At 45.6% G+C, this 19696-nt stretch overlaps 1 protein-coding gene across 12 annotated transcripts in view; it reads right to left on the reverse strand.

The window, feature by feature from the left end:
* Positions 1 to 139: 139 nt before the first annotated feature.
* Positions 140 to 19696, reverse strand: part of RAVER2 (ribonucleoprotein, PTB binding 2) — a 31510-nt gene continuing 11953 nt past the window's right edge. The window contains exons 4-14 of one of the 12 annotated variants that reach the window (XM_085586125.1): positions 15421 to 15612; positions 14354 to 14480; positions 13394 to 13476; positions 10758 to 10862; positions 10415 to 10526; positions 8525 to 8730; positions 6601 to 6712; positions 6128 to 6270; positions 4971 to 5060; positions 4270 to 4392; positions 140 to 1557 (exon numbers count right to left, since the gene is read on the reverse strand). In XM_085586125.1, coding sequence (XP_085442251.1) covers positions 1450 to 1557; positions 4270 to 4392; positions 4971 to 5060; positions 6128 to 6270; positions 6601 to 6712; positions 8525 to 8730; positions 10415 to 10526; positions 10758 to 10862; positions 13394 to 13476; positions 14354 to 14480; positions 15421 to 15612 — 1401 coding nt within the window. In that variant the 3' untranslated portion in view covers positions 140 to 1449. Of the gene's footprint in view, positions 1558 to 1616; positions 4393 to 4438; positions 5061 to 6127; positions 6274 to 6600; positions 6713 to 8524; positions 8731 to 10414; positions 10527 to 10757; positions 10863 to 13393; positions 13477 to 14353; positions 14481 to 15420; positions 15613 to 19696 lie in introns of those variants that run through there. The other 11 variants (XM_085586122.1, XM_085586121.1, XM_085586124.1 and 8 more) reach the window with 11 other exon arrangements.

Here is a 19696-nt window from a genome sequence, read left to right on the forward strand (position 1 = left end):
TTAATCATAAATTAAACAGAGGAAAGTTTTTAAAAACAAATTTCCATAGGAATGGTGTTCTTTTGAAACCTTTTCCTACCTTATCTGATCAAAGGAGTCCAGGGCTGTTTTCCACACACAAAAAATCCACTTGAAATAAGTACCAACAATTTATTTTCATTGAAAAGTGTAACAAGTTGAGAAAGTTGCATATACAAACAGTTGAAACAAAATATTACAAGTGAATTTATCAATACATACAGGCAGAATCCCAGAAAAGCTCCTGGCTCCCGTCTGGGGAGCAGTTCCAGCAGCTGAGGGAAGAGGGAATTCAATTGGGATTTTTTTAAGCTTTGAAAATGTGGACCCTGGTCACATCCCAAAGCTTGAAAGGCAAAAGTTTAAGACTTATAATTTAAAAAAATCAATATTGAAAAATGGCTTCAGTGTTCTCTAGCAAAGAAAAGGGAGGAGGAGGTGGCTCCTGGCCTCAGTGAACTCCATCCAAATGGATTTTTGCAGCAGGATTCCAAGGGGGCAAAGCCTTGGAATGAGGGCTGGCTCCTCATTTACCTGTCACTGATGGCAAAAGGAGGGACTGCTGATCTCCAGCTCCAGGGGCAGAAGAGAACAACTCGAGGCAGAGCTGATAATAAGCTAAAAATACAAAAAGTCTTATAAAAAAAAAAAAAAAAAAAAAAGGAAAATACACTCAAAAGTGGGAAACAACGTGGGGTGGCCCAGGATGAGCTGTCCCACACCTGGGAAGGAGGATGCTGCCTCACACTGGGATTTACTTCCTCCATGGAAAAGCTGTGGATTCTCAGCCTAAAAACAAAGTTATTCCACTGTCCAAGGAGCAGCCCCCCAAATCCCAGGGAATATTCCAAGGCAGCACAGGTAGCATCTCCCTTTGAACAGGCATTTATTGAGAACATCACCGAGGCTCTGGGAATCCATTTGGTATCGCTCCATTCCAGGATTAAGAACAAACACTAAAAACTGAGAGGCTGTCAATGCAGAGCTTAATCCTGGAAAAAAAGGAAAGTTGGGAAAAAAAAACCAAACCCACATTCTGAGTTAAAAAAATACAAAATACTTACTATCAAGACTTCCTCTTTTAACTTCCTCAGGCTGAGGACTGGAGAAAGGATCAGCTTTCTTTCCTCTGGGTTTTTATTGCTTTCAGCTGGAGCTGCCCCAGCTCCCCAGGTCCTTGTGCTCTGTCCCTCAGCCCACAGGTGACAAAGCCAACACTGTCCCCTCCTCTCGGAGTGAGAGCAGCCGCCACCTCTGTCACCTTTGTCACCACCTTTGTCCTCGGCTGTGGCGGCACAGAGCTGGCCCCTCGTGCGGCATCCTTGTGGGCAGTTAAGGCAGCAATAAACACAGAGCGATTCCCGGCTGCCCTCGCTGCCCCGCTGGAATCCATCCAGGGAATCCAGGGAATCCAGGGATGCGAGGCCACGATCAATAGACGCGCTTCTTCTTGAGGGAGGACTCGGAGTAGCGCGGCGCGGGGAGCTCCGCGGGGCCGGGCTCGGGCGCGAGGTACGCGGAGCTGCGCTTCGGGGCCACCTGCGGGCGACACGCGGCCGAGCCCGGGTTGGCTTGCGTCTGCGGGGCTTCACTGTGGGACATCTTTTTTACATGCTGATTAGTCTTATGGTCTAGTTTTACAAGGTGTGAGTTGTATAGTCAGTTTATTTTAATAAACTAAAAATGGAGATGTGGTTTTTTTCTTTAGTTGGGAGTTTTATTGTGGTTTATTTTAATAAACTAAAAATTGAGTTTTTTTTTCTTTATAAGGTTTTTTAAGGATAATTTGTCTAATTAAGAAATTAAATTATTTTTAATTTAGTAAGTAGCTACTTGCGGCTTACAATCTGGACTTTTTATCTAATTACACAATACTATTTAAACTGATGAAGAAGGACTGGTTTTCACCCTAAAACTGCTATCTTGCTTTATATATATTACTATCTTTTAAAACTAAGTTTTTTAATATGTGATATCACACACTTCTATTTAAACTCCACACCCATACAATCCCAGTTCTGTCATTTAATTTTGGAAGCTTCTCCACAGCCTCAGGTCAATGCAGTGTTCTCCCGGGGGTCAGTGCCTGGCAGCAAGAGTCTAAAATTCTCAGCACCCAGGGCTCCAACAAGACAGGACAAGTGCCACTCAACCACAGCCACTGAAAAGAACTCCAGGCTGGCAATTCCCAGTGAAGTGATGCCAAAGACCTGGCTCCTTCAGCTTGGAGTTCTGGGGTTTGTGCCCTTTCCCTAAAAAATCACTGATGGAAGGATCAGTGCCCAGCACACCGGGGCCAGGCAGCCTCATTCCACAGCACCTGGATAAAATCCAAAGGAATGATGGCCTCGGTGATGTCCTGCAGTGCTCCAGACATCTCCAGCCTTTAGGATGAGGCACCTTTCATTGCTCCTGGAGAGCTGAGGGGGTTCAACAGTTCTGGCCCAGCTCCCAGGGGGTAAAAGATGAATTTTCCAGCCATGCCAGAGTGGGTCTGGGCAGGATCTCAGCCCTTGCCTTTCCACAGGAGTGAGGGATGGATGGAGCAGCAATGGATTTTTAATTGGAATTTCAACTCCAGCAGCTCACAGTGCCACCCTCAGCCCTGTGGGGCCCAGAGTGGGGTTTCTGTGAGGGCACAGCTGCTCCAAGGCTCCCTGGGTTCTCCTTCCCTTTGGAAAAACCTTTCCCAGCAGCTCTCCAAGCACCCTGTGCTGCTCACATTCACAACTCAAACTGCTCCTGCTCAGTCTCATCCTGGGGGGCACCTTCATCACAAAGAGAATTGTTTGAGGAGAGGCTTCAGTTTTCCCCCTTTCCTCTGAAAGCCATGGGGGTGTCACCCATGTCCTGTGTCCTTCCAGGTCCACACAAACCCCCTGACCCCACTCCCCCTGAGCCTCTGAAGCAGCAGGATTAAAAAAAGCCCCAAAAAAGCAGGATTCAAACGAGCTGCAGGGTCCCTGCAAGCACACACTGAACTGGCAGAGCCTCTTCACTGAGATTTAGCTGCAATTCCAGCAGTTTGGAGGCAAACTGTGCTGCTGTGCCTGTGCCAAGGGACTGACCGTGCTGCTCCTGCCTTTTATGGCTCCTGGCATGAACAGCACTACTCCAGGAACCTCTCTGCAGATAAACTGAGAGGTGCTGCTTGCCTCAAACCCCACACTCTCCTCCTGCTGCCATTCCATCATTTCCAGCCACGTCAGAGCCCTTGGGAATCTGCAAACTCAATTTTTTCATGTCCCAGCCCGTGGCCAGGTTTTGTCCATCTTTACCCCAAACCATGTCAGAGCCAGCTGTACCCAGGAGTCAGGAATTGCTGGAGTTAAAAGGAATGCACTGCCTTCAAAATCTCCATAAAACCAGGAATCTCATGCCCAGGCTGATGCCAGGACAAGCCACAGGATTCAATGCTGCCATTCAAGGGCCAGGCCCCTCAGCTCTCCCACCAAAAAACCAGGAGCAATGGGATTTACCCACAGCACAGGGACAGAATTCCTCAGGAGTTCTGCATCCTAACCAGAATCACAAACTGGCCCTCACTGTTTCCAAAGCATCCATTTCTTGGTGAGAACTCAGTGTCCACTGGAGCACCAGCAAAGGAAGCTTTGCTCACTGAGTCTGGCTCAAGCAGGCTGCAGCTGACAGCTGCTGTAATTCCAAATAAAAGCCAGTATTCAAAAAAAATTTTTGGTAACAAAAAATTATTTTCTGATAAATGTTATCGGAATAAATTCCAATAAAAGTTTTATCCCCCAGGATCCAGTGAAGGGGCTGTTGGTAACCTGGATGCTGCCCAAGACCAGGTAAATCTGCAGATGCTCCAAGAACTGTTTTAGAAATACATACACACAAAAAAATTGTGTATTCTACAAATTTGGCAGGTAAAAATCTTTATAGATTTATCCTGTGTTCTTTAATTTGCTTTCCAGGAAATTTTGAGCTGCTCTCTCCACTTCAGAGATTCTATCCCAGTGCAAACCATCTGCAAGTCAAGCAAACACCCATTTAAATCCAGTCTAACCTCCTCCTCTTCTCTTCCTGCTTCAAGTCGCCTCCTTCCAAGCATCTTTGCACACCCTTATCTCTCCAAGAAGCTCCCAAAAACCCAGCCCTGCTCTGCAAGGCTCCGGAGTCGGCCCAAGCTCTTCTCCCATTGCCAGGAATTGTGTGGGATGCACAGGGAAAGCTCCACTCGGGGGCAGCAGCAGGCAGGGAGAAGCTCTGCTGCCCCTTCCCTCCTCTCACCTGCTTTGAGGGATTTGCTGCAGGAGGCTGCAAGCCCGGCTGGGTTCCCTGGGCTCCACTTAAAAAGGAAGGCACCACCTGCAGGCAGGTGCTGTAGTTTGGGAAAGATCCACCTGCAGATTCCTGAATCCAGAAGGGGATCCATGAAGAAGGAAAAAATGTTTAATAATTCTTTTTTTTTTTTTTTTTTTTTTTTTTTTTTTTTTTTGCTGTTGTGACGAGCTCTCAGCAGGTGTGGAAATACCTGAGTAACAAGAGATGCAATTCACAGCAGCTCAAGTGTGCAGCAATTCCTGGAGCAAAAATGTGGGATTTGGATGATGCTTTAATTTGTGTAATTCCTTTCAAAAGTGTCTTTCTCCTTGCTCACAAAAACCTCAGCTTGGGCAAGAAATAGCCCTTCCAATGCTGGGAAATTCAGCACTGGGAAATGCCATTAATGGTGTGCTGCTTCCTGCTGGGAATATTTTGGGAATATTTTAGTTCAGTGCTGAGCATTCTAGGTGGTTTTGGATGGTGGGATGTTAGAGAGGGATATTTTGGGGGTGACTCCGGGGTGCAGGGCTGCCCTGCAGCAGTGCCCATGCAGTGCCTTCTCCAGCCCCTCGTTCCTGTGCCAGCACACAAAGCAGGTGTCCAAAAGCTGATGGGAGCAACAGCCAGTGGAGACAGCAAGAAAATAAAATAAAATTGTTTCTCACCTCAGAGATTTCATTTTCCAAGCCATCCACTCTGGCCTGGGCAGAGTGATGTGCCTGAGCATAATGCTGGTACCACTGCTGGACAGCCTCCTACAGAGGAGCAGAAATCCTCTCCCATGCCTGCCTACAATTCTTACAACCCAAAGCTCTCCAAGAAGCATCAAACCACCTTCAGCACCAGTGGTGAAGCTCAAATCAAAAATTTGAATTTATGTTAAGTGCTTAGAACACACATGGGGCACCTCTGGCCTGGCAGTGAGGCAGGGACAACAATTCCTGTTATGGCAACACCTCCAGGGATGGGGCAGCCTCTGTGAGTCCCCACTCTCCCAGGCAACAATTCCCAATTCCCAATCTCCCACCCATCCCTGCCCTCTGTCAGTGAAGCCATTCCCTGTGTCCTGTTCCTCCCTGCCTTGTCCCCAGCCCCTCTCAGCTCTCCTGGAGCCTCTCCAGGCTGATCTGATCCAAGTGTGGCTCCCTGCTCTGTGCAGTGACCCTGCTCCCTCTGGCCAGGCTGGGAGCTCCCAGCCCAATCCCTGAGTGCCAGGATTGGGGCTCCCAGATCTCCCTGCCAGCAGCAGCAGAGTCTGAGTCTCCCCACTGACAGCCTGGGCAGGAGGCAGCTCTCAGAGCTCATCTGTACAGTCACAGCTTTATACAGACTTGGGATGCTTAATGAAAACATGGGAATTTGATCCCATATCCACAGTGGAACTGGCTGTGAGCACTCTGCAGAGCTGCACCTCCTGGCCAGGCTCTGATCCCACATGGGGCAGATGGGGAGCACATCCTGTGCACTGAGAGCAGCTGGTAAACATCCCCACGCTGTGCAGAACGGCAGAGCTCTCTTCCCTGGGATCCAGACAAAGTTCAGCACTTAAAAACTTCTGGGGAAGGCAAAGAGAAAACCCCCCTGGTTTTGAAGGCAGACAAAAGCCAAGGCAGAGGTGCTGAGAAGTCATTTTTTAGTGAGTGCCCACAGTTCAGGCTCTCAAGAAACAATTTTTTCAAGGGTTGTGATTTCTTCGTGCTCAATCTGCTCTGAACACTGAAACAGATGAAGTGTCAGTGCAGAGGCTCAGGAAGAACACCCAGAGAAAACAAGGAGCAGCTCTGGGAGCATCCCAGGGGACACCAGGCTGTGGGATTCCTACCTGTGGGTACTCCCCAGGCTGCTGGGAATAACTGAAATAATTTTCCATTGCATGTTGTGATGCAGTTCCCTGAGACACAGCAGCATCCACGACACTGTTCGGAAGGCTCTGCTGTGGAGGACTGGAGGCTTTGCTGGCAATTGCTGCTGGGAACACAAAGAACAGAGTTTGGATAAACACCTGGCTTGTAAAATCCACACAAATTAGGTTCTGTTCCAGGATTAAAATTGAGATTTGTGCCCCAAATTAATCAGTGCTACCGATAATTGAAAGGCTTCTAGAAGTTTGTGAGCCTCTGAAAATTTAGCCCTGTTTAACCATCAGGATAAATGACTTTGCAGTTTTAAGGCAGACTACAAGATTTCCTTGAGGACAAATGCTGTGGTCACTGGCTTTAGCAGGCAAACAGGATAAATATTTGCCACGCTCTGGCTGTGGAAATTTGCAATGAAATCCATGGAATGTTTGCTTACCTGGCAGACAGATACCAGGCAAAACACTTGCCAAATTCAAGTAGGGGTTGGTGCTCAGGCGGATTTCTTTTGGGGGTTCCCCAAGCAGAGAAGTCTGTTTTTTCAAGGGAGCCTGAAAAATGGACAGGGCAGTTTGCATTAAATTCATATAAAATTGATCAGAAATAAGGTTAAGTGGCCCAGCAGGGTCATGGGAAAAGCTTAGTCCTATGAATAAAACCCTTTTGAAATAAAATGAAACTTTTGAAGTCAATCCTTCAAAAGATCCATTTTATTTCAGCAATTTGGACACATTGCCTGCACTTTTTTTCTTCCAAACAGTTTTTGTAGGAATGTTTCTCTTCAGACTGCAAGTTCCTAAAGGATATTACAAAACAAACAAACAAAAAAAAACCCTTTTATATGCAAGTGAAGGAATAATAATCACTCGAACAATTCCAGATGCAGGGAGTGAACATTAAGTACATGGCCAAGACAAAATCAACTCTTTTCACTTGGAGACACAAGGAAATAAAGGCCAAATGTTAGAAAAATAATGAATTAAGCACATGTTTCCCCAAAATGTTGAAGTATTGATGTATATTGAAATTATTAATTTTATAATTATATATATATATAATTATTATTATAAATTATTTTAGATTTAGATATAAAAAAGGAAGGGCAGAAAAAAAATCTGAAATAATGAGACCACTTAAATCCCATCCTATCATGCTCTCACACCTCACCTTCAAGGGAATAAACTATATTTTTAAAAAATGGTAATTAAAAGTGGAAAATTGATATACACACACACAAGCACCTGGAAACCCACAGCCCTCCCCATCAGAACTGCTCCTGATGAATCACGAAATTCAACCCCAAGTTCAAATTTTGGCCTGTAGAAGAGACACTGCCCCGAGATAAATGTCACCATCCAGCAGTGCGAGTGGAACAGCTGGGAAGGAGCCCTGCAGCAGTGAGGAGCTCCTTTGTTCCTTCAGCTGGACCACCAAGGATGGTCCCTCCCCATCCCCACCACCGCACAGACCTCCACGTGGCCCCGGGATGAGCTGGGATGGGGAAACTGTGCAAAGGAAAGAGGGAAGGGGAAAAAGAAAAGCAAGGGGGAAAAGAAAAGGAAGGGGGAAAAGGAAGGAAGGAGGGAGGGAGGGAGGGAGGGAGGGAGGGAGGAAGGAAGGAAGGAAGGAAGGAAGGAAGGAAGGAAGGAAGGAAGGAAGGAAGGAAGGAAGGAAGGAAGGAAGGAAGGAAGGAAGGGAAGAAAAGGAAGAAGGAAAGGAAGAAGGAAAGGAAGAAGGAAAGGATGAAGGAAAGGAAGAAGGAAAGGAAGAAGGAAAGGATGAAGGAAAGGAAGAAGGAAAGGAAGAAGGAAAGGATGAAGGAAAGGAAGAAGGAAAGGATGAAGGAAAGGAAGAAGGAAAGGAAGAAGGAAAGGATGAAGGAAAGGAAGAAGGAAAGGAAGAAGGAAAGGAAGAAGGAAAGAAGGAAGGAAAGAAGGAAGGAAAGAAGGAAGGAAGAAGGAAGAAGGAAAGCAAGAAGGAAAGCAAGAAGGAAAGGAAGGAGGAAAGGAAGAAGGAAAGGAAGAAGGAAAGGAAGAAGGAAAGGATGAAGGAAAGGAAGAAGGAAAGCAAGAAGGAAAGGAAGAAGGAAAGGAAGGAGGAAAGGAAGAAGGAAAGGAAGGAGGAAAGGAAGAAGGAAAGAAGAAAGGAAAGAAGGAAGGAAGGAAGGAAGGAAGGAAGGAAGAAGGAAAGGAAGGAGGAAAGGAAGAAGGAAAGGAAGAAGGAAAGGAAGGAGGAAAGGAAGAAGGAAAGGAAGGAGGAAAGGAAGGAGGAAAGGAAGAAGGAAAGCAAGAAGGAAAGGAAGAAGGAAAGGAAGGAGGAAAGGAAGGAAGCGGGGAGAGGCAGTGCTGTGCTGTGCTCCTTACCCCCAGGCTGGAGTCGCAGTTTTTGGGCTGTCCCGGAGCTTTGCCGAGGGCTGCCCGGAGCGGGAGGCCGGGCAGTGCCTGAGGGAAGGGCGGCGCGCCCGGCACCGCCTCGCCTTTGTCTGCAGCAGCGGCGGGCCCGGGGAGAGCTGGTCCGACCATGTGCTGGTTTGGGAAGAATGGCAGCATGCCCATCCCTGCTGCTGCTGCTGGAACGGGAGCTGGGTTAGATGCTGCAGCCAGCCATAAATGGAGAAACTTTGCTCTTAGATGGGATTTTATAGACAGGGTTTGGCTGTGGGGTTAATGAGGCTGGAGGAGAACAATTCCAGATCTACTGCACTGGTTTTTGTTCTTTTCCCAATCCACAGGAAAACAACTCAATTTCAAGCTGATTCAATAAAACTCTGACTTTTCTAAACATTCCCTGTGATAACTTACATAGTGCTTCCTGACATTTTGAAAAAAAACCTGGGAACAACATCCTGGAGGATGCTGGATGGGAGCACAGGGGGAAACCCCACCTCAGCTGGCATTTGGAAGAATTCTTTTCACTGAAGAGCTGTAAAGTGTTCTCCAAAATGAAAATCTGGGTATTTAGAGGAGCTTTTTGCCTTCCCCTGGATGGCTTTTCCTTGCTCCTGGTCGCTGCCATGACTCGGAGCATGGCCAGGATTGCAGAACACAGGGAGCAGTGGAGGAAACAAGATCAGAAAATCCTGGAATGGTTTGGGTAGGGAAGGACCTTAAGGATCATCCATTCCCACCCCTGTCATGGTAGAGACACCTTCCAGTGTCCCAGGCTGCTCCAGCCTGGCCTTGGGCACTGCTCTGGGCACCCTCCCAGACAGGAATTCTTTCCCATCTAAAAATCCCCCTTTTCCATCTTAAATCTATTCCCTGTGTCCTGTCCCTCCCTGCCTTGTCCCCAGCCCCTCTCCAGCTCTCCTGGAGCCCCTCCAGGCCCTGCCAGGGGCTCTGAGCTCTCCCTGGATCCTTCTCCTCTCCAGGGGAACATTCCCAGGGGCTCTGAGCTCTCCCTGGATCCTTCTCCTCTCCAGGGGAACATTCCCAGGGGCTCTGAGCTCTCCCTGGATCCTTCTCCTCTCCAGGGGAACATTCCCAGGGGCTCTGAGCTCTCCCTGGATCCTTCTCCTCTCCAGGGGAACATTCCCAGGGGCTCTGAGCTCTCCCTGGATCCTTCTCCTCTCCAGGGGAACATTCCCAGGGGCTCTGAGCTCTCCCTGGATCCTTCTCCTCTCCAGGGGAACATTCCCAGGGGCTCTGAGCTCTCCCTGGATCCTTCTCCTCTCCAGGGGAACATTCCCAGGGGCTCTGAGCTCTCCCTGGATCCTTCTCCTCTCCAGGGGAACATTCCCAGGGGCTCTGAGCTCTCCCTGGATCCTTCTCCTCTCCAGGGGAACATTCCCAGGGGCTCTGAGCTCTCCCTGGATCCTTCTCCTCTCCAGGGGAACATTCCCAGGGGCTCTGAGCTCTCCCTGGATCCTTCTCCTCTCCAGGGGAGCACCCCCCGTACCCACATGATCTTTCCTCATAAATACTGAGGGCATCAGTGGCACAGAAATTTGCATTCCAAATTGATATATGTGACAGATTGGCTGTTAAAACTCATTTCTTAATAAAATGAAGGTAAAGAGCAAATTCGTGCTGCCTCTGAAGCAACTCCCATTTACCTGCTTTGAAAAACCCCACAAAATGTCACCTCTAAATAAAAGAACTGAAATAATTTCCAAGTGTACCAAAACAGGCAGCAACTGAGCTAGCAGTATTTAACAAGCTGCTTTTGTTACACAGGGAGAAAGGTGCATAACGTGAAGCTGGGCATTTCTACTGATTTGGGACTGATTTGGGATGAAATAAAATGTCATTTACACTTGAGAGCTTCTCCTCGTGTTGCCAGGCCTGAGTTCACTGCTGGCATCACCCCTATGCCCAGCACTGTCTGCAGGAGCATTGTTGGAGGCTCTCCCAGCAAACCTGGTTTCTAAAAGGAAGAAGAGAAAACTGTGTAAATGATTAAAATAATCTGCTCATAGCTACTTTTTACAACTTCCACATTCTCAACATCTTCAGCTCCACTGAATTGTTCAAGGATCACAGAACCATGAATGGGTTGGGCTGGAAGGGACCTTAAAGATCACCTGATGATATAAATGAATTATTTTGGGAATTCTGAGAGTGTTAGAGAGAGGCAGGGCTGCAGGGATGGCCTTACACTGTTTGCCTGCATGTTTTCCATCTTCAGGAGCTGCTGCTGGGGCAGGGGCAGGTGAGCAGGGCTCTGCAGCAGCAGGCTGGAGGTGCTCCCCAGAACTGAGCTCTGAGAAAGGATTAAAACAAGGGTTAGTTGGCACTCAGGGAGAAACACTTCCACACAGTACTGCTTGAAGAAATTAAAGACTTTAAGACACCAAAGGAAAATAATTTCCTCCACAGAACTGATTTTGCTTCAGAGAAATACCCAGATATGTTTCCCCCCACAACAGTCTACATGAAACCCTACTCCAGAGGCAATAAAACCTGACAAATCACAGTGCTTGCAGATTGGCAAGTCTATAAAATATTCACATTGCTCATTCAGAATATTCCAGATCAGTTTGCCACCAGAACAGAGCCACTGAATTAATAACTTTGGGGCACCCTCTTCACACTCTGCCACTGCTATATGCAACATTATGAGCTCTGGCCAGCACTGAGGCTTAAAATAAACTTTAAAAGACATCATGATTTATGCTACAGGCCTGGAAGTGTCTGGCAGCATCATCTGCCAGTAAAATGCAGGGTGTTCTATAGGCTGTTGTACAAAAATAAACAGACAGGACACTGTGATCGTGCCAAGTGCACCCTTCTTCATTGCTTTGTATCACCAAACCCAGGGAATGAGGACTGCAAAACACCTCCCAAATATTCCCTAGCCTTGGCTGTGTCTGGGTGGCAGGGTTAAATTCCCTAGGGAAGAATCCTTTGTGACTGAAATATCATCTTCTGGACTAAAAGATGATCTTCTGGACTCAGAAATATGCTTTTCCAAACAAAGATGGGCCATATCTAGATTAGTTGTGCATCTATTTGAATTGTCTCAGTGGTTTCCAGGAGAAATTATGCAGGGCTGGTTATTGTCACCAGTGCCAGGGGCTGCTCCTTCTAAACTTGGCTCCAGCAACAAAGCAAAGTGGCTCAGTTGCAAAACTTTCAAAAATAAGAGTGGAAAAATCAGTTTGGTCAGAATCCTCAAAGGAAAGGCTCTGGATTAATCAAGATTCAATAAATTGTTGGATGACTGAGGAAAACATCCCTGAGAAAGCTGAAAATGCATTATTTTGGAGCAGGATAATTTAAGACTAAGAGAAATTAAGAGAAATAAGTTGAAAAATGACTAGGTGAATAACCTTCAAGCCCTCTCTACTGAATCCTTTTTAAATAATTATTTTTAAATATTTGTTCTCATTCTGTTACTTTACAAAGACCTGAATATCAAATAGAAACCTAAGACATGCAGGGAGCTAAATCAGTGTGGCTGGGGAGGGGTTTCAGTGACAACACTGAATTTTGAAATAAATAAATAAATGAATGAATAGAGCAGTGACCTGCTTGTCTGGTTTTAGAGAATACCCCAAAACAAATCACCCAAGAAGAGAAAAGTGTGCCTTAGAGAAGAAATTGGGATAATCAAATCCTAAAATACAGGTTTGGAGCTCATGAAATGACAGGAAACTCCCAGGAAAAGAATAAGACTTGATTTTAAATCTCTGAACAGAGAAAACACAGAGTTGTTCGACTGCAGCTCTCCCAAAGCCATGGGAAAAACCTTTGGATCATCATCAATCCCACTGTTAATTGTGGAAAACATCCCTGGCTCCAGCTGGGAGCACCAAACACTCCCACTGTTTTCCAAGGAAGCACAGGCTGAAGAGAGAGCAGCAGAACTTACACAGATCAATGGAAAATGTCATTTCAATTAAAAAAAATATTCAATTAAAAAGAAAAAAACAAATAATTATGTATATTTTATATGGGCAAAAGCAACTCACTGGACGGGGCAAAATTAAGCAGAATTTATTCAAAATGAATATATTCACTTACCAGTTTTTAGAGAAAAAAATAGAAAAGCTCAATATACATAACAGAGGGAATATTTCTGCATTTTAGTTGGGTCTTTTTAAAGATCTTTAAGCGTGTGTTTGCCAAAAGAACTGCAAAAATAATTGATGCTGGAGGGGATTTTAGTTTTTAAATGGAAATGTCTGAAATACCAGAAATAATAAGGCGAAGTGATTGACTCAATTCCTTGTAGGTATTTGTGTAAATACCTACCATATTAATAGATATTAATTAATTAATATTAATTAACGTTTAACTATTATTTAATTGAATTTTTGGCTCCTGGCAGAGCTGGAGAAACCCCTGAGAGCAGCTCAGCTCAAGGCAGGAATTCTGGCTGTGGGTGCATTTTCTCTCTCTCAATTTCTAGCCCAGACTCATCCCAAAGATCCTTCCCATTATCTCTTAGGAATTCTGGTGCCCATCTGGAATTAGAGGAGAACTTGGGGGGTTTATCATAAGAAGCAACATCTGTAAATATTTATTTTTTTATGGCACATGCAGCACATCTGGGTGCCTGCAAGCCTGAAGATGAAGCTAAGGCTGCTGAACTTGTTGGTTTTAAGTCAAAAATTTAGATAAAATAACTCCAATTTGCACAGTTAGCACTGCCTGCTCCCCCATCTAATAACTTTCCTTAGAGCTCCAACAAGAACACTTCATTTTAACTATAATTCCTTAAAACTTTAGGATCTCTCACGTTAATTTCTCCCCAAATACTCTTTTCATGACAGGTTTTTTGTCACATACCTGATGAACTTTATTCAACTGCAAAAAAGGTGGCCCCACTGCTGAATTTATGAGGTGAGGTAAACCTGCAGATGCTCCAAGAACTGTTTAAGAAACACACAAAAAATCGTGTATTTTACAAATTAGGCAAGTAAAAGTCTTTAGAATTATCCTGTATTTTTAAATTTGCTTTCCAGAAAGGTTTCAGGTGTACGAAGGTCACTATAAGGGAACAAGAGGCTCGTTTAGGTTGGGAGAGGCTATGAAACCTTTTGATGTTCAATTACCAGAATGTGAGAGCTCCTCCACACCTGAGAGTTTCACTCCTGAGCTGATTCCAGGCCTCAGCTTTATCTGAAGTGCTTTAAATTCAGATTTATCTCAAGTGTTTCTGCCCTGAAGTGGTCACTTCACACCCATTTCTGGGTTTCTTTGCAGCCACACTCTCAGCTCTCCCCCACTTGATCTCCTCATCACCTGGTTCCTGTTCTGAGCACTTTCACCGTTTGAAATGTCATTAATTAGGGTTTATGTTTATTCACATCCTAATTAGAAGACAGAAATGTTCCTGGCTGATGCTGTAATAAATACACTGCACAACTGTGGCAGCAGCCAAAAGAATAAAGATTTACACTGGCAACAGGAGAAAGACTCAGGCTGCAAAATTCAGATCTAAAATCAGATTTAAGTTCAGCCAAGTCTTGCAGAAGACATTTCTTTCTAAATCCATTTCTAATATGAATATTCAGAGCCCACAGAGTTCATACAAGGGTATTTGTAGGAACACTGAATTTTACCCACACACAAGAGTGTAGCAAAGCACCTCTTGCTTTTGCTTTCATAAAAGGTGGAATTACCTGCACAAACACACTGAAATAGTGTCTGCACAGATTTTAAACATTATTTCTACTCAATTACTCTGCAAAAGCCCTGCAGCACTAAGAACAGGCTTTGATTTTGCAGTGTTTTAGACCAGCTTACCAGGTTTAACAGCGTGGCCACGCAGCTGGGGCTGCAGCAGCATCTGCAGCATTGCTGGATTATTGAAACTTTTCATGATCTGCACTGGATTTGGCTCTGGAAGCAAGCCTTTCCTATTGTTCCTCATCTCCAATGAAGAGAGAAAAAGTGTTAGAAGCAGGAAAAAAGCAATACCTTTAAAACCCTCAAACTCCAATGGCAATGTACACATCTCATCTGACACAGAAAAAACCCATTTCCTTCCCTGTTTCCTGCTTTTTTTTTTCCCCTCAAATGAAACACCTAACAAACGATTCCAACAAAATTTCAAGCACATTTCTTTTTTCCCTTTAAACCTAGAGTTATCAGTACAGGAGAGTCAGAAATGTTGCCATGAGCACCAGATCTTGTAACAGACTTCTCATCTCTTTTATAGAGATGTGGCCTGAGCAGGCTGAGAAGAGGGAGCTCTTCTGCCTCTCCATGTAACACTGATCACATCCAATTTTCTAGGAAATAATTTGATAAGACATGTGGGTGTAAAAAGCTTTCTTCTACCTCGAGCATGAAATGAGCCTATTTCTCCTGCCTTGAAATTTATCTTAAAGCTAACAAATTCTTGCCTCTCTGTTTTAAACCTCGTCCAATGACTCATTCCCAGTCACTTTTGTTTTGAGCTGGAATGATTTCTCTTACAGGAGATTACATTTAATAAATCCCAGAGCTATGTGGGTGCAACTTTGTAGTATTTAATAGATATTATTAATCTTCTTCCTGGCCATCTTTGCCTAGGAAGGAGCTTGAGCTGGGCTGATTATACAGAATTCCAGAATGGTTTGCGTTGGTTAAATCCCATCTATCCAACAGAGCGATCCAACAGCATTGACCTCACAGAACCACGGAATTCCAGACTGGTTTGGGTTGGGAAGGACCTTAAATCCCATCCCATGGCAGGGACACCTCCCACTGTCCCAGGCTGGCTTTGATAAACCCAAAACGCTTCCCAAGCCCGGCTCCTTCTCCTCTCTGCACAAAGCCCCGGCTCGGGAGCGACGAGCTCATCCCAAAGAGGTTTCCTGGGATCTCACCATCCTCTGTGCTGCGATCAGAGCTGCCAAGGTGCTCCTGCCTGGTGCTCCAGGGGCACAGAAGGACACCTGCACCCTCCTGCCGTTGATGGTCACCCCGTCCATGGCCCCTCGCACGCTCTCCGCCTGCTCCGCGCTCTCGTACTCCACCACGGCAAAGTCCCCGCTGCCGCCGTCCTCATCCTGGGCAAACTGCAACGGCAACAGCTCCAGAGCCCGTGGGAAATGGGAATTCCAATGGCAACAGTGCCAGAGCCCCATGGGAAATGGGAATTCCAATGGCAACAGCTCCGGAGCCCCATGGGAAATGGGAATTCCAATGGCAACAACAGCTCCAGAGCCCGTGGGAAATGGGAATTCCAATGGCAACAGCTCCAGAGCCCCATGGGAAATGGGAATTCCAATGGCAACAACAGCTCCAGAGCCCCATGGGAAATGGGAATTCCAGTGGCAACAGCTCCGGAGCCCCATGGGAAATGGGAATTCCAATGGCAGCAGTGCCAGAGCCCGTGGGAAATGGGAATTCCAATGGCAAGAGTGCCAGAGCCCCATGGGAAATGGGAATTCCAGTGGCAACAGCTCCAGAGCCCCATGGGAAATGGGAATTCCAATGGCAGCAGTGCCAGAGCCCGTGGGAAATGGGAATTCCAATGGCAACAGCTCCAGAGCCCCATGGGAAATGGGAATTCCAGTGGCAACAGCTCCGGAGCCCCGTGGGAAATGGGAATTCCAATGGCAACAGTGCCAGAGCCCGTGGGAAATGGGAATTCCAATGGCAACAGCTCCAGAGCCCCATGGGAAATGGGAATTCCAATGGCAGCAGTGCCAGAGCCCGTGGGAAATGGGAATTCCAATGGCAACAACAGCTCCAGAGCCCATGGGAAATGGGAATTCCAATGGCAACAGCTCCGGAGCCCGTGGGAAATGGGAATTCCAATGGCAACAACAGCTCCAGAGCCCGTGGGAAATGGGAATTCCAATGGCAACAGTGCCAGAGCCCGTGGGAAATGGGAATTCCAATGGCAACAACAGCTCCAGAGCCCGTGGGAAATGGGAATTCCAATGGCAACAGCTCTGGAGCCCGTGGGAAATGGGAATTCCAATGGCAACAGTGCCAGAGCCCGTGGGAAATGGGAATTCCAATGGCAACAGCTCCAGAGCCCGTGGGAAATGGGAATTCCAATGGCAACAGCTCCAGAGCCCGTGGGAAATGGGAATTCCAGCAACAACAACAGCTGCCAGCCCTCCATGGATAACTGGCAATTCCAGCAGCTGCCCTGCAATATTGTCACTGCCCCTCGCCAGATCCTGCACAGCTGACACAGCCAAGGTTAATATTTCCCACCAAACCTTTCCCCACAAAGGTTCCTTCTCAAAATGCTGGAAATAAGTTGGATATCACATCTCCATCTCTTTGGCATTCAGCTCACAGACTCGGTTATCTCTCCATGGTCACTTGCTCATTCCTTCCATTACCTCTTCCATTCCCACCTCCACTTCCATCCCACCTCACACATTTAACACATATTTAAACAACAAAGCAGCAAGGAGAAGCAAGCTGTAAATACAGCTGGATGCTACAACCAGTTTTATTTTGCAGGATAATTATAAACTCATTCTTCTTCATCTTTTTCAGCCTGCAATATTCAAAGTGTCGTTCACCAGGGTGCATGACAGCTGCTGAAACATGCAACAATGCAAATTCCACCAGGATCTGGTGCCTTTTGGGAGCATGTGAAGGCTGTGGTTGTGGGGAATGCCAAGAGAAGATGCCAGACTGATCAATCAAGCAGACTGGAAAAGGGCTTACGTGGCAAACACTGCTCTGGCCTTTGTGTGCAGACTTTGGGAGAGAATGAGCAGATTTAAATCAAACAAAAAAACAGGCTGAGAAGGGAGGGATGAAGCTTAAGCAAAAATCTCCAGTCACCAAATGAATGGGAATGATAAACTGATACCAGCTCTGGTGTGGAAGAGACAAAACCTCCTCCAGATTGCACTGGATAAAAACAACCTCAGCCCCACAAACTTCTCCTGACAACTGAAATATAAATGTCAAAGATCTGGAAGGAAAAGAGGGTGGTCAGATCTTTAATGGCACTGGCCTCTGGGCAGAGCTCTGGAGAACACAAACTTCATCTATAAATACATCTTATATTTATATTTTATTTGATTCCAGTTTAGGTGCACTGGCAAAGACCTGAGGTACTTGTGAAAAGAAGGGTTTGAAGCTATGGAACATCTGTATTTTAGTTTCAATGAAAATGAAACACAGCTAAAAACTCCCTTAAGTGCAGACACCAATAGCCTTGCAATTAAATCAGGAATTTTTCAACTTCCCAAGTAAACAGGTACTGAAAAAACCCTCTTTATTCCTATCCAGATAAGGGTGGAGACCTTTTAGTGACAATTTAAAGTTGACAGAAGAAAAGAATGAGCTTTTCTGGTCCATTTTGTTGAAACAAAAGACAAAACACATTTTTCCTAATGTCCATGTGCAAGTATTTAGCTTCAGCTCCTCCTGACAGAACATTTCTGTTGTCAATAGCGGAGAAATCAAAATTATTAAAAAAAAAATAAAGTAATTTAAGATAAGATTAAATAACCCAGAGTTTATTTCATGAATTCAGGTAAGAATTCTGGGCAAAGGGTTGTATCTGCTTGATGAAATACTGCATGAGCTCCCAGCAGAACTAAGCCATGGCAGCACCACAAGACCTGCTTAAAGTTTTTCAGAAAAAAAGCACTTTTCTCAGTCATTCTCTGTAGAAATTCAACCAAAACTGAGGTTTCTGCTTCCCTGCCCTCTCCCAGTTTTTCTGTCTCTACCCACCCTATCACATCCCTCCTCTTTGCTTTTTCCATCCTTTCTTGGGTCTTCCTCCTCCTTCCTCTGTTCTCAATTTTCAGGTTGTCTCACTCATAAACCCATAATTAATTAGTATCAATTTTCTTCCCTTCCCCCTATCAAATCTGAACTATTTCTTTCCCTACCTCCACCCTCCTGTATTTTATAGGAACAGGAATATTTACTGACCTAATTCAGACACTCTCCTCACTCACACCAAGTATTACCCAAGATTTATTATGATTTAAAAAGTCAATTTTGAGTGCTTCTAACTGCACAGCAGAGCTCTGTCAGTGAAACCCATCTTTCCCCAAGAAGTCTGTTATTCTTTGAAGCTCAGAATTTTTAAAGGATGGTGAAAAATTGTTGGGGGAGATGATAACAGCCCCCGGATTATTTGACAGCTGGGAAAAAAAAAAGCCCTGAAGGAAAAGACTTAAATGGATCAATCTGTTGAGCTAATTAAACAAAGATTGAGCAGGAGACTTGAGTCCAGCATTTAATACCTACTTACAGGAAGAAAATAATGGAGAGCAAAAGCTCCTTAATTTAGGCATCAGTGAGGTGAGGCTGAAGCCAGACACATTCCCCAGGCTCGAGATCGAAATAGGCAGGAATGGGCATTTTCTGGGAAGAACTAATTCCAGTTTATTCATCTCCTGGTGGATCTGGATCAAGCAAGTCTAAGGATTTCCTCTGGCCAGTTACAGATTGCTGGGGCTGGAAAGGAGCCCCAGGGAGGGGGAAAGGCCTGCAGGTGGTCAGGCTGCAGATCCTCAGGGACCTTCTGCTCCCCGTGCTGGGAATCTCCGGGTGCTCATCCCTGGGGCTGATCCCTGAGCAGCCTTCCAAGAGACTTAAGGGAAAAAAAAAAAAACAACACAAAAACAACCCTGCAACTGAAATCTGTGGGACTACAAGGAAAGATTTTCTTCTGCTGCTTGTTTATGGTGATCTATCTGTGCCACATTGATTTGTGGTCTCCTCTCACAAGCCACGAGGATGAGAAGGAAACCTCTGCACTAAAAAGGCAAGGATCCAACTCTTCTTGCTTCCCAGCTTTCCAAAAGATGTGTCACTCCTATCCCCGGCAATAGCCAAGAACCCAAGCCTTCCTCAGTTAGGGAAAAACATGTTAAATATTTATATATTAATTACATGATGTATTTTACATCATCTGAACTGTTGCACTTGTGCTATTCATACACTCTGGCTCTCTCTGAGCAATAAAACCTTCAGCAATGTTTACTTTAAAAGCTCTCAAAACCCAAATTATTTTGAGTAATGATACAAGGGGACATAAGTATGACATAAGGGGATGCCTTCCAAATATTTTGTTGGCATTTCCCTGGAGTAGTGTCCTGCAGAATTCCCAGTCAACAAGGGTCACACTGCACATCTAGAGCAGTTCAGTATCACTGCTGGAGT

Source organism: Lonchura striata, chromosome 8 (genome assembly GCF_050655825.1).
Source record: "Lonchura striata isolate lonStrDom1 chromosome 8, ASM5065582v1, whole genome shotgun sequence".
NCBI classification, from domain to species: Eukaryota; Metazoa; Chordata; class Aves; order Passeriformes; family Estrildidae; genus Lonchura; species Lonchura striata.